Source organism: Bison bison, unplaced genomic scaffold (assembly GCF_000754665.1).
Source record: "Bison bison bison isolate TAMUID 2011002044 unplaced genomic scaffold, Bison_UMD1.0 scf7180017864146, whole genome shotgun sequence".
Taxonomy (NCBI): Eukaryota; Metazoa; Chordata; class Mammalia; order Artiodactyla; family Bovidae; genus Bison; species Bison bison.
In genome coordinates, this window is record NW_011494718.1 from 8,874,390 (window position 1) to 8,889,120 (window position 14,731).

Here is a 14,731-nt window from a genome sequence, read left to right on the forward strand (position 1 = left end):
GACTGATGTTGAAGCTGCAACTCCAATATTTTGGCCACCTGATGTGAAGAGCTGACTCATTTGAAAAGACCCTGATGCTGGGAGGGATTGGGGGCAGGAGGAGAAGGGGACAACAGAGGATGAGATGGCTAGATGGCATCACCAACTCAATGGACATGAGTTTGGGTGAACTCCGGGAGTTGGTGATGGACAGGGAGGCCTGGTGTGCTGTGGTTCACGGGGTTGCAAAGAGTCAGACATGGTTGAGTGACTGAACTAATATGGTATACTATGAATTGCATCTTAAGAGAAGGAATCTTATTTAGTGATGAATCATCTCCTGAGACATTAATGATCTTATTGTCAAAAATAATACCATTAAAGAAAATAGACCACAAGAATCACTCCCAAACATTCCTCCTAAATAATGGGAAAACTACAATGAGATCAGATCAGATCAGATCAGTTGCTCAGTCATGTCCAACTCTTTGCAACCCCATGAATCGCAGCACGCTAGGCCTCCCTGTCCATCACCAACTCCTGGAGTTCACTGAGACTCACGTCCATCGAGTCAGTGATGCCATCCAGCCATCGCATCCTCTGTCCTCCCCTTCTCCTCCTGCCCCCAATCCCTCCCAGCATCAGAGTCTTTTCCAATGAGTCAACTCTTTGCATGAGGTGGCCAAAGTACTGGAGTTTCAGCTTTGGCATCATTCCTTCCAAAGAAATCCCAGGGCTGATCTCCTTTAGAATGGACTGGTTGGATCTCCTTGCAGTCCAAGGGACTCTCAAGAGTCTTCTCCAACTCAGGTTAAAAATTGTGACTCAAAATATATGTTTATTAAAACAAAAGGAAATAGCAAAAAAGTGGGGTTTTTGTGCCTAATTTGTGTGTAGATGAAAATAAGCATTTTAGTAAACTAGTTATTAAGAGTTGATTTGTTTTTGAAATGTATTTTTTGTATACTGAGTGTTCTCCAGATTCTTAAATTTATTTTTCCTTAAATAAAAAAGTATGTGTTTGAATCTCAATTATTGTTTATCCTAATGACCTTATGGGGCTGTTCCCAGTTACATGTACAGAAAGAGAGGAACCTGAGTTTTTAAAATGGCTGCTTGAGTCTGTATTCACACAGGACATTGCCTATACAGTAAATAATCAATATGGTTATTGTTGTACCATTCTCTTATACTGTATTTTTAAAAACCTTTTTTTTCCCTGCTGCTAACCAATGTTATGCATGCTTGTATAAATTTACAGCACTACAGAAAAATATGATATAGAAAAGTAGAATTATCTGTAGTTCTGTTACTGTGCCAGTCAATAATCAGTTCAGTTCAGTCGCTCAGTCGTGTCCAACTGTTGCGACCCCATGGCCTGCAGCATGCCAGGCTTCCCTGTCCATCACTAACTCCCAGAGCTTACTCAAATTCATTCCATTGAGTCGGTGATGCCATCCAACCATCTCATCCTCGGTTGTCCCCGTCTCCTCCTGCCCTCAATCTTTCCCAGCATCAGGGTCTTTTCCAATGAGTCACCTCTTCACATCAGGTGGCCAAAGTATTGGAGTTGCAGCTTCAACATCAGTCCTTCCAATGAACACCCAGGACTGATTTCCTTCAGGATGGACTGGTTGGATCTCCTTGCAGTCCAAGGCACTCTCAAGTGTCATCTCCAACACCACAGTTCAAAAGCATCAATTCTTCGGCGCTCAGCTTTCTTTATAGTCCAACTGTCACATCCATGCATGACTACTGGAAAAACCATGGCTTTGACTAGATGGACCTTTATTGGCAAAGTCATAACATCTCTGTAATACCGATTCATACTGGCTAGAATTTAAATACCACTAAATGTGTGACAGTGTTGTAAGTGCTCTTGAGTATATTGATTAATTTAGCCATAGAGAAGAATGAAATAATGCCATTTGCAGCAACATAGATAGATAGAGCTAGAGATTATCATACTAAATGAAGTAAGTCAGAGGAAAACAAATACCATACGATATCATGTATATGTGGAATCTAAAATATGACACAGATGAACCAATTTATGACACAGAAATAGACTCATAGACCTAAAAACAAATGTGTGATTACCAGGGGAAAGGGGGGTGAGGGAAGGATAAATTAGAAGATTGGGATTCGCAGATACAAACCAGTATATACAAACTAAACAACAAGGTCCTAATGTATAGCGCAAAGAACTAGATTCACTATCGTGTAATAAAAACCATGATGGAAAAGAAAATACTTTGACAAAAATACTTTGTTTACAATAAAAATCGGATTCCTAAAAAAATATGTGTATATACACACAAATATATATGTTTGTTTTGAGTCATTTAATCTATAAGAACCCTATCAGGTATGACTTGTTATCACTGCTTTTCAGATGACAGAACTGGCCCAGAATGGTTAAGTAACCTGATATGCTTGTTCCCAGTTTTTTCTATGAGTAGATTATCATTTGATATTATTGCTATTGTATTATTTACAAAAATAGGAACAGAACATACTGATGCTGTTTTAGCACGGTCAGGTCCAAAACAAACTCCCCTGAACCACCAAAACTGCTCCTCACTCCACTATGTAAATACAGATAGCACCAGCATACAATTTTTCTGCAAGTCTGGTCAGTACTGTCTACTTAAAGAATGAAAAGGCCCTTTCTCACTGTCTTCATTCCTTTAAGCGGAATCCAAGCTGTTATCTCCTGCCTGGATAATTGCCGGAGTCGTTGTGGCTGGTCTCCGCACTTCCAAGATCACCCACTCCTGTAGTCCATTCTCCAGGCAGCAGCCAAAGTCTGATTTTTAAATGTCACTCAGATCATGTTACCCTTCTGCTTAAAACATCTCAATATTCACATCCCTCGTGATGGTACTGAAAATAGCACCCTGAGTCATCGTCACAGCCCTGGAGACCCGTGTGGTCCCTCTCTGTCTTCTTGGGCCCCACCCCCCACCTCCTCCCATCTCCCTGCCTCCTTGCAGCCACATTTCCATCTCTGGACCATGTCATGCTCATTCCTACCTCCGGGACTTTGCACTTTCTCTTCCCTTCGTTGTCATTTTTGCACGGTCTCCTCCTGTGTCCTTTCAGTCTCCCCAAAGCAGCCTTCACAGGCGACCTTTCTAAAGAATCCTAACCCTCCAGTGCCCCATCCAATCTTGATCTCTGTCATTTTCTTCGAAGCACTTACCACTATCTGAGTTTATTTCCTTATTTCTGTATTGTCTTTTTTTCCTTCTGTGGTAAAAACTCCATGAGAATAGGAATTTTCTCATTCATCCGAGTGCCTAAAAAAGGCAGGGCGTATCAGGCTTTCAATGAATAGCTCAATTAACGAACAATTTAGACACCAGCAATAGAAGGATGTTTCCTGAAGTAGTATTTGCAGATGCCTCTGAATTCTCACTTTGCTCTAGATTGCTGAATGAATGCTTGAATTGATTGCACATGGAAAGAAACTTTTCAGCAGCTACGGATGTTGGTAAAAGCATCTATCTGATTAAATGAAAGTACGAAAGACAGGTTTGCTTAATTCTTACTGAGTGGGCTTCAGAAACGACACAGAGTATTCTTGTTGTGTGAAGAATCCTGGTCACTGAATAGTGGACCAATCACTGCAGTGTTGTTAGGTAATTGTTATGAAGATGGGGAAACAACACAGTGATTCCTGCGAAAGCAGAACATGGTGTATTAGCATTCACAGCCAGATCCTCCAGTTATATTTTGATCAGTAAAAGTTCCTTTTTCTTGCACAGCTTCTTATTGCTTCTCCCTAAACACCCAGCCGTTTTAAGAAGAAAGCTAGCCCAGTTAGTGTTTTTAATGATGGGTTAGTATAGCCCCTTCCAGTTGTCACAAAAATCAGTATGAACCTTTGATTAACCTCTTCAACTCTTCACTGAATCATTAGAACTATTCTATTTGATACTGAAAATACTTGCATCTTACTTGTATTTCCCAAAGAGAGACATTTGTGTTTACAAGTGGAAATACAATGCTCACTCATTTCTGCTTTAATGATATTTTAACATTTATGTGTTAAGTCCTATGAACTACCTTTGTCTGATTATAAAATTCTTTCTGAGAACAATATTTCTTTGATTACCAAGACCAAAAATGACCGGGTTGGGAAATTTTCCCCAACTCTTTAATATTAAAATGGTTTTTAGCAGGTGGAGTACCATTTGAGTGCATACATGTATACAGAAATTCCAAGCAAAATCAGCATAGCACTCATATAGCTGCAAGTAAGGTTTTAAGTGCCATAGGACTAGCTATTCTAGAAAGAGTAAGTTTTTACATGTAGATGATTTTCTGCTGAACCAGATCAAAGAATGGCTATGTATAGGAAACTTTCTGTAATTTAAACTTGAAGTCCATTTTTTGGATAAAACTTCATTATGACAGGCTGTTCCATTTATCTTTTGTACTCATCTTTATCTTAAAAGGATATCTTAAAAAAGATCTTAGAGATCACCTATTCAACCTTTTTTATGGGGAGAATTATAGCCCAAAGAGGAAAGGGGGCTTTGTTAAGGTTTTAGCAGTTAGTGGCTAAGCTAAACCGAGAACAGGAGGCTTTCTTGCTAAGTCCCTGTTCCTGCCTTTACCCCTGTATGTTTGGGACTCACATCCAATGAAGATATTTAGCTGTAGTAAGATGTTAATGTCTTGTGCATACTATAAAGAAATTCTGACATTCAGAGTCACTCAGTGAGCTTTGTGTTCTGATAAAACTCAACATCTAAGAAAATTTCAAGACCTGCTTCCCTCTCTTGCTCTTTCTCTCCTCCCTGCCCCCACTTACAAAATGTGGCAATGCATTTCCTAACACTGGATGGATACCCTCCCAACCATGTACCATCTTTCAGTTTCAGAGATATCGCATCATAGGATGTCAGTGGAGACGGGAGTTTTCCTGACCCGTCCACCCATTATGGCCTGTCTTCTATGTTAATAATGCACTTGGTTGTGGGATGGCTTGCTGAGCTTGTGAGGAGAGTCTGTCTCCCTGGATGCCTTTCTCCCTGCTCTCTGCAAAGCTAAATGAACCATAGGGGAATTGAACCTATAACCTTGGCCTCATTAATTTACCTGCAGTAAAAATCACCTTTTGGAAATGAATGTTTTGCTGTGATGAGATTAAGGGTGTGATTTCATTCATTCAATAAATAGTCCCAGCATGACACTAATGGCAGCAGAGAGCACAGAGAGGCAGAGGACAAGGTCTTTGCCCTCGAGGGCTTGAGATGAGTGCTCCAATCAAGAGTGTCAGGGCAGAAGTGATGACCACGGAGGCAGCGGGATTAGCAAAATGCAAAAGTAAATCATGAGAGCAGAGAGGGTTGTGTCCTGCCGGGAGAACATCAGGGACCCTTGAAGGATGGACGGGTTTTCCAGGAGTTGGACTGGGGGTGGGTATACAGATGGTGGTGCCCAAGCCCGTGGACGGGGAGATTGCAGTGTGGTGACCACAAGCGCAAGAGGACCTGCAGGAGAAGGCGGAGAAGGAAGAGGCACACAGACATTATCATGATGGTGGTATTGGGCACGGGGATGATGGAATATTTCTAACCTGGAAAGTAATAGAATCAGAGCTCTGTCACAGGAAGTGTCTTTGTCAGCCACCATAGAATGAATTGGAAGGGAGGCTGGCGTTGAGGGAGAACCCTGAGGAAGTGATGAGGGTCTGAAGCAGGCTTCCCAACAGGGTGAGGGGAAGTGATGGAAGTGGGTCAAGGCCGGACGAGCAGGGCTTGGGAACTGAGTAGATGTGATATTGAGTGTTTGTACCTGGGTGCCTAGCAGATGGCAGTATCCTTCCTGAAGCCAGGAGAAGACAGAGGCAGGGCAGCTTTGTAAAGGAAGTGAACACATAAAATCGGAACATCGGGCAGAGGTTGGAGTAGGATGTAAAGATTCAGAAAGTTGTTCAGCAGGAGAGCTGTCTGAGCTGGGATAAGTGGATGAGATCATCGAGATAAACTGTAGAAATGAGAATAAAGATGTCCAAAGGTAGAACACTGAAGAAAATCTACACTGGCGATCAAGACAGTGAGAAAAGAGCCTCAGAAATAGAGAGTGAGCTCAGTAGACCCTTACAGACACCGAAGAAGCAGAGCAATGCCAAGAGGTACGTGGAGGCGCTCTTGTAATTGAGAGATGTCAGCAAACAAGAAGGGAAAATAACCCAGGTTTGCTTTAATTCTGTCATTGGCCAAATTATTGTTTTAATTAGGATTTCATAATGCATCTCTTTGATGCTTCTCTTTGCCTTTATCTTAATTCAGTTCCACTATATACTTTTCTTGAGAGAGTTAAGAAGCAAGCACATTCTTGTATGTAAGGAGTGCAGTAGGAGTTAAGAATTGATGATGGTTGTGAAAAGGCCAGTCATCTTAGACCACTCATTTATCCCCAGTGTTAACAGGAGCCTTATCTATACCAAGGACTGTGCCATGCCCTGCGGACACAGTGGCAAAGAACCACAGACACAGGTCCAGGCCCCTGTTGAATTTACCTTCTTGTGTGAATGAAGCAAAATCAAGAGGAAAATAAAGAGACTAAAGAAGGAAAATAGACAACACGTTCAGTGGTGACGTGTGCTAGGGAGAAAATAAAGCAGAAGAGGAAAGGGGTTCAGAAGAACGAGTATTTTCAGTAGAGAGGTCAGGGAAGGACTGACTGAGGAAATAACATTTGGATGAAACCCTGAAGAAGCAGGGACACACATATCTAGGTGAACAGAGGACAGCACGTGCCAAGGCCCTGAGGTGGGTGCATGCCCGATGTGTTTGAGGTCTGGCAAGGAGACCAGTGTTGCTGAAGGACAGCAGGCATGTGAGAAAGGTTAGTAAACTTATAGGAACCATACTGGGGCCCTGTGGTCATAGGTTGACCCTGACTTTTCCTCTGAGTGAAAGGGAAAGCCCTTGGATGGTTTTGAGCAAAGAAATAAATAAGAATCATTCTGGCTACAGGAGAAGGAAGGGGACAAGGACAGACAGGAAGATCAGTGAGCAGGCTTCTGCACATCCCAGGAAGAGGTGTTGGTGGCATGGACTAGAGTGGTCCCAGAGGAACTATGGGAAGTGATCCAAATATGTATGCTTTCAGAGGGTAGAGAAAAGAGAAGTTAACAGACTGGGAAAGAAAACAGAGGTAAAGAGTCAGGAATGAGTCCAAGTTGCTGTAGTGGTCTGCTAGGGCTGCGTAACGAAGCACCACAAACGGGTAGCTGAAATAAGAGGAATGTATCCTTTCCTGGTTCTGTAGGCTCGGCCATGCTTAACGTGTCGGCTGAGTTGGTTCCTTCTGAAGGCTGTTGGGGAGAATCCGTTTCATTCCTCTCTCCTAGCTTCTGGTGGTTCGTTGGCCTTCCTTGGCTTGTAAGAGGATCACTGCCTTCATCTTCACATAGCATTCTGCCCGTGTGTGACTGTGCTCCAATGTCTTCTAACAAGAACATCAATCAAACTGGACTAGGGACCCACCCTTCTCCAGAAGGACCTCATCTCAACTAACTATGTCTGCTGTGGCCATATTCCCAAATAAGATTCCACTAAATCCAAATAAGATTTAGTTTTAGGTGAAAGACTAAAAATAAGGTTACCATGCAATCTAACAATCCCACTCCTGGGCATAAATCCAGACAAAACTGTAATTCACAAGGTATTTTGTACCCTCATGTTCATAGCAGCACGATTTACGAAAGCCAAGACATGAAAACAGCAACCTGAATGCCGATTGAGAAATGAATGGATAAAGAAGACGTGGTACATATATGCAATGGAATACTACTCAGCCATAAAAGAACAAATTAATGCTATTTGTGGTAACATGGATGCAAGTAGGGATTATCATCCTAAATGAAGTAAGTCAGAAAGACAAATACCATATGATCTCACTTATATGTGTAACCTAAAATACGGCAAAAATGAACCTATCTACAAAGCAGAAACCAACTCACAAACATGGAGAATAGACTTGTTTTGAGGGACTAGGGAAAGGATGAATTGTTACTTTGGAGTTCGCGGATGTCAATATCACGTGTAGAATGGGAAAACAACAAGGTCCTTCTGAATAGCACAGGGAATGGTATTCAATATCCTGAAAATAACCATAATGGAAAAGAATATATATACGTGTATAACTGAGTCTCTTTGGTGTTCAGCAGAAATTAACACAACATTGTAAACTGACTGTACTTCAGTTTTTGAAAAAAGATTGCCCTCTGATGCCCTAGGGGCCAGGACTTCAATTTACCGATTTGGGGTGGGCAGGGAACACAATTCAGTCCGTAGCAGTTGCCAAGAAAATGTGTTTGGAGAGGAGAGGAGAGTTCCAAAGACTAACGTTAAGAGGCTTTTAAGTTTGAGGACCCAGACCAAAGCTCACAAAAATGTTCAGTGCAAATCCCGTGTATGCTTGTAGTTGTAGAAAAGCACTTACATGTTAGTAATGACTTTTAAGCTATATCCTAATTGTTTATGGCTTCCTGGTACTTCCTGTGCAGCATAGGAAAGTCAGACAGAGTATGGATTGAGTTTTACTGGCTAATATGCCAAAGAATTTATTGGTGCTGAAATGGAATGTTTTGAATGTCATAAAGAAGTCAAAGGACACTAATAAAAATAATAAAGAGCACTTTTCTCAGAAGGAGAAACAACTTTGGAGAACATCATTTCAGCCTTTGATTTAAGAAGTCGTTTTCTAAAAAGTCAGTCATGCTATAGTGCTTGAGCAGTGGCTCCTTCATCTGTTTCTGATGAGAATGTAGTTAAAACATATAAAATCATTTTAAAAAATCATCAAGGCAATAGTACCACATTTTAGCTAATTCGAAAAATAGAGAAATCATCATGGTAACTTAACCATTCTAGCCTTTCGATATGTTTTCTTTGAGTCCTTTTTTTTCATGTTCCTGCTGTTTAACATAGAGACAAAAGCTTGGATAGCAAGGCGGTAGTAGAGACATACAACAAATCTACCCGACATTTCCTCAGCACGTCCAGCTCAAATTTCTCTTGCCTTCCAGCTCATATTGCACATTCTGCCTCCTCTGCCCCATCTTTGTCTGGCTAAGGTCTAATCATCCTTCAAAACTCAGAGGGCTTTGGGGAAGCCTTGTGACTGGAGTATTCCCACCCTTACTGGTACGGAAAGCTGTGCCGCCATACTACCCCACACCTAAGCACATACCATGATATTTCACGCCCTCACCAGCTTTGATGACAGGAGCTGGGCAGTTATTTCCTCAGGACCTTTTGCAGGACCTGCGGGTAGATACTCAATAAATGCATGTAGACTAGGAAAGAAAAAATCGTTTGCCTGCTCCACATCTGCCACTGAACCATGAGACCTTACTAGAATTTAAAATTGTTTTGTTCAGATTGTGCCGTAAACCAACACAGGAATATGTAATATATCTTGAGAAGAGTCTCCTTAAAAAGTATTCCATGTATACTGTTGCTTCAGGGGTTAAATTTATCCCTCAAAATGGAATCCTTCAGTTTGTAGCCATGAAAGTCCCCTTAGATAGTTACATATGTGGCTTGTTTTTAGTGTTGACTATGTCCCTTCCCAGGTGGTCCTAGTGGTAAAGAATCCGCCTGCCAATGCAGGAGACGCAAGAGATGTGGGTTCGATCCCTGGGTCAGGAAGATCCTCTGGAGGAGCACATGGCAACCACTCCAGTATTCTTGCCTGGAGAATCCCATGGATGGAGGAATCTGGGGAGGGGGCTACAGTCCATAGGGTCATAAAGAATTGGGCACAACTGAAGCAACTTAGCACACACACATGTCTCTTTAAATTGGTAAACACAATGAACTGAATTGAACACGCCCAGGTAAGTTAACATGGAAACAATGCAGGAGCTTAGAGGGTGAAATTGCTGGCAATAGAGACAAGAATTAATTTTAATTTGTGCATTGTTTTGGAGAGGGGAGAGTTTTTCACCTGGCATAATTGAGATACAATCTGAGTCCAAGTGAAGAGAGTTGATAGGTATTGCAATAGCCCTTTGATGCCAAAAATACTTTCATGATGACTTGGCTCAAGATTTCTCTCCTCCCTGTTCACCTAGAATGCAAATAATATTTTTGGTACGCAGTTTCAAAATTAGGAAAAGGAAGAAAAAGTTTACATGAGATTGTTTATGGTTTCCTAGTACTGAAAAGAGGCTTTGCTATAGGGGATTTGATACATTACTCCTCTTATGAAGGTTTGGCCTTCATTTCCTACGTGATATGGGACCTTATTGAATTTATTGAACTGAGATGAATGACAGATATTGAGCTAAGCTGTACAGCAAATGTGCCACTGTGGTGTAGTTACTTAAATCTTGATTTCTTTCCCCAGCTCTACTTTACGAAGTGTTTCTACTGGATCCTCAAGACCTTCCAAAATATGTTTGGTGTGTGGGGATGAGGCTTCAGGATGTCATTATGGGGTAGTAACCTGTGGCAGCTGCAAAGTGTTCTTCAAAAGAGCAGTGGAAGGTAAATGTTCATGTGGGTGTCCTTTACACATTTTTTCTTTGTGTATAGTTTCCTCGTACAGTTAACTCCATAGCATTATTGAGAAATAATCAAAAAGTGTTTTTAGATATAATCTGTCAGTGAAAAAGAATAATAATGCCTTGCCTAAAAATCACTTGGAGATTTTTCACTGAACCATATTTAATGGCCAAAATTTGAAATCGTGGATTGGGAACAGTCAGTCAAAAACACTGGTTTTTTTGGTTGTTGATTTATCTCAGTTTGTTTTTTTCACTGAGACTTAGAAAAATAATTATATGTCACCAGAATTTAATTTGCATGATCTAAAAGGGCGTTTTTTAAACAGTATGTCTGCCTGGTCTGTGTTTCTATATAAATATATGTGTTTGTGGCAAGTTAAAACATATCAGGATCATGTGTGTAATTTAAGCTGTATTCCTCACAGAATTATGTCATTTAATAGCTGCTTGAGATTCCGTGTCTCCATTTGAGTCCTAGTTTTGTTCTTACTGAAAGTTTTCAAACCACTATATTAAATGAAAAATTGTACTGAGATTCAAGTATACGCAGGATAGCTTTTGCTTCCGTCCAAGTAACCGTACTTCCTAAAAAGAAATGGTCTTTTGGTTTGTTTCTGCCTTACTCCAGCCTCACTTCCAAGCAATTAATTAACATCATATTCAGGCCAGATGGTTTAATTAATGATGAGCATTAAGACTGGTCAAAGTGTAGAAGTTTTTGCTATCAGGAGACGTATTGTGTTATAAGTATTATCGACACTTATTCTCACTAAAGAGTTCAGCCTCAAGATATCTGCAGGTGTATTGCTCAGAATATTTTTCTGAGAGATGAATTGGTGCTTTAGAGACTTTTAAGCTACATGATTTGAATGTTTCATCTTTATTTTGCTGATTCTTTAGAGACTTTTAAGCATAAATGATTTGAATGTTTCATCTTTATTTTGCTGATGACCACAGGAAATGTCCTTAGTTCTCAGATGAAGAATGCTGACTGAATAGTTATGTCTGTGCTTCTGAGATTGATTCTGCATTATTTAATTGATAGCACATGATTCATGTTATTTACACAATTAATTATTTAATAGTCCCCAAACCCAGCATTGAATTGATAATAGGAGTTCTGTATCTATTTCTCAGGAGATGAACTCTTGTTACAGATGACAGAAAATTCCACAGAAACTGGGTTGAGAACAAATGGAAATTCATTGGCTCACATAAGTGGAAAGTACTCTTATGGGTGTGGCTTTGGGCAAGCCATGGTCTTAATCCGGGTCACTCACACGCAATGTCATTCTCTCCATCGCTTGACTTTGCTCTGGCTCTCTTTTCATGTATTTTCTCTCATGGTGATGAGACAGCCACCAGACCTCCTTTAAAAAGAGGTTTGAAGTTCCCAGGAGTTATTATAAAACCCCCCAATTGAATCTCCATAGTCTGACTTGACTCACACGGCCCCCTCCAAACCAGTCACCATGGCAGGGGAGGGCAGCAATCTGATAGGCTGGTTCTGGCCAACCTGAACCACTTAGACCAACCGTGGGGATGAGCGTTTCCTGGAGAAGAAGGTGGGGTCTATTATGAGAAGGCTGATTTCTAGAAAACAGGGGAAAGAAGTATGTATAAAACTGAAATCAATATAATTTTTTAAGACTGTCTACCTGCCACCCTCTTCTTTCTTAACTCTGTGATTGACTCAGTAATAGAAAAATAAATAAGGTTTGACGCTGACATCTTTCTTAGGCCACTATATACCTTCCGATATAAGGGTTCCCCCCCCGGGCTCATTAACGTGTGAACAAAGGTGGTAAGTAAAAATAAAGCAGTGAGAGAAGGACGTTCAGAGAGAGTGTCCTGTATTACCCTACCTACAGGTCAGCTTTCATATCAGAGCCCACGTTTTGGCTATTTACAAAACCTGCCCTTCTCTGCGAAAAGGTTTTCTAGATGTTTTTGCTTAGTTGTTGTTTTAAGTAGTTTCTCTAGAAGTAGCTAAGGAAGGAATTGATTTTTTAACTGAGGGACATATAAATATGGAAAAGCCTAAACGTGGATATGCTTTTGTTTCATTGGAGTACCAATCAGTAATAATGGATAATGAACTTTGATGAGTGCCTTTTAAAACTTTTATTAATATAGCATATTTACTCTTTGTTTAGTAATTAGAATTTATCACTCAAATATAAACTTCATGAGAGTAATGACTTGTTTTTGTTTTGTAATTTGTACTTGCTTACTCTCTTATCATGGGTGCATGTGAAAGAAATAGGACCACCTTTGAATCAGAATTTTTTGGTTTAATAAATTATTTTAAAAATATTTTATCTAATTCAGGGGATTAATTTCACAAAGCTATGGTATATGAGAAGGCAGTGGCACCCCACTCCAGTACTCTTGCCTGGAAAATCCCATGGATGAAGGAGCCTGGTAGGCTGCAGTCCATGGAGTCTCAAAGAGTCGGACACGACTGAGCGACTTCACTTTCCCGTTTCACTTTCACGCATTGGAGAAGGAAATGGCAACCCACTCCAGTGTTCTTGCCTGGAGAATCCCAGGGACGGAGGAGCCTGGTGGGCTGCCGTCTATGGGGTCGCACAGAGTCGGACACGACTGAAGCGACTTAGCAGCAGCAGCATGGTATATGAGTGTTATTCTTATTCATCTTTTTACAGATGAAGATATTTGGGATCAGACCCAGTCAACTAACCTGTTCAGAATCATAAGATCAAACTTAAACCCATATTAGAGTCTTATGACTCCAAAGCTAGATCCAACCAAAGGCCTCATAACTAAATCTCATAATCTGTTGTTTCCATTTTCCGTAATTATCAAGTTTGTGAAAACCCTACTCTATATGTCATGTTTATGCCTGCTCAGTGACCGTGGTGGCAGTGATGTAAACACTGAGAAACTGTCCCAGTGTGTGTCCACACACACATATATACACACAAGTGTGTGTATATGTGCTTTTATATGTGACTATTTACTAAGGTTGTTTTCTGGTTTTAACCTTAAGCTCCTCCTTAGAATATAAAAACAGGGTTCTAAGCACTTGAGCGTAGAGGGAGCTGAGAGAAGGGGAGTGTGCTAAAAGTCGAAAGGAACTGCCAATACCAGGGCCACGTGAGAGAGAACGGGGGAAAACCCAACAGTGTGAGTTTTGAGCTTGTTGGCTTAAGACTTTATGCCCTAGAACATGCCTCTCAGAAGCTGGGTCTGATAGTGTAGTGGTGACTACATAGGGGACTGCACACCATTTAAGTGTAAATTATGTTCTCTGTGTTCTGTCTAGTGGGATATATAGATGTGCTTTTTTTTTAAATTCATAAACATTTAGTATAACCCCCCCAAAAAATAAAAAATAAATAAAAACCGTAAGCTTCATCTGGAATACCTTTTTTTTTGGCCAATAATGTCACTTCAGAGTCATGTAACTTTACCTTTCAATGGAAATGTATCATTTTAATTTGAATTTGAATTGCTTATTTGCCTTGAATGTTTGTTAGGACCTTTCCTATCTGACAAAAGAGAAAGAATAAGCACGCATGCGTGCACGCACACACACACACACACACTCTCTCTCTCTCTCTCTCTCTCTCTCTCTCTCTTTCTCTCTCTCTCTCTCATGATTACCCACCCCAACACATGTATTTTAAACAGGGTTCTCCCTAGTGGTGGAAAGTGGAGCTGGCTTTAGGGTCAAAAGACTCGGTTTAATTTGCGGATTTGCCACTCACTAGATGTGAGATTATTGCAAATTATATAGCTTACCTGCGGAGAAGGCAATGGCAACCCACTCCAGTACTCTTGCCTGGAAAATCCCATGGACGGAGGGGCCTGGTGGGCTGCAGTCCATGGGGTCGCTAGGAGTCAGACATGACTGAGCGACTTCACTTTATTTTTTCACTTTCATTTAGAGAAGGAAATGGCAACCCACTCCAGTATTCTTGCCTGGAGAATCCCAGGGACGGGGGAGCTTGGTGGGCTGCAGTCTCTGGGGTCGCACAGAGTCGGACATGACTGAAGCGACTTAGCAGCAGCAGCAGCAGCAGCATATATAGGTCTTTAGTTTCTTTAGGTAGATATATTTCTAAGTATTTTATTCTTTTCATTGCAATGGTGAATGGGATTTTTCCTTAATTTCTCTTTCTATTTCTCATTATTAGTGTATAGGAATACAAAGGATTTCTGTGTGTTGATTTTATATCCTGCAACTTT

At 40.8% G+C, this 14,731-nt stretch overlaps 1 protein-coding gene across 1 annotated transcript in view; it reads left to right on the top strand.

The window, feature by feature from the left end:
• The window catches only part of NR3C2 (nuclear receptor subfamily 3, group C, member 2), a 445,228-nt gene that overhangs the window by 205,454 nt on the left and 225,043 nt on the right, over nucleotides 1-14,731 (top strand). Inside the window, exon 3 of the mRNA XM_010840772.1 lies at nucleotides 10,357-10,496. Within this exon, the coding sequence (XP_010839074.1) occupies nucleotides 10,357-10,496 (140 nt within the window). The remainder of the gene's footprint in view (nucleotides 1-10,356; nucleotides 10,497-14,731) is intronic.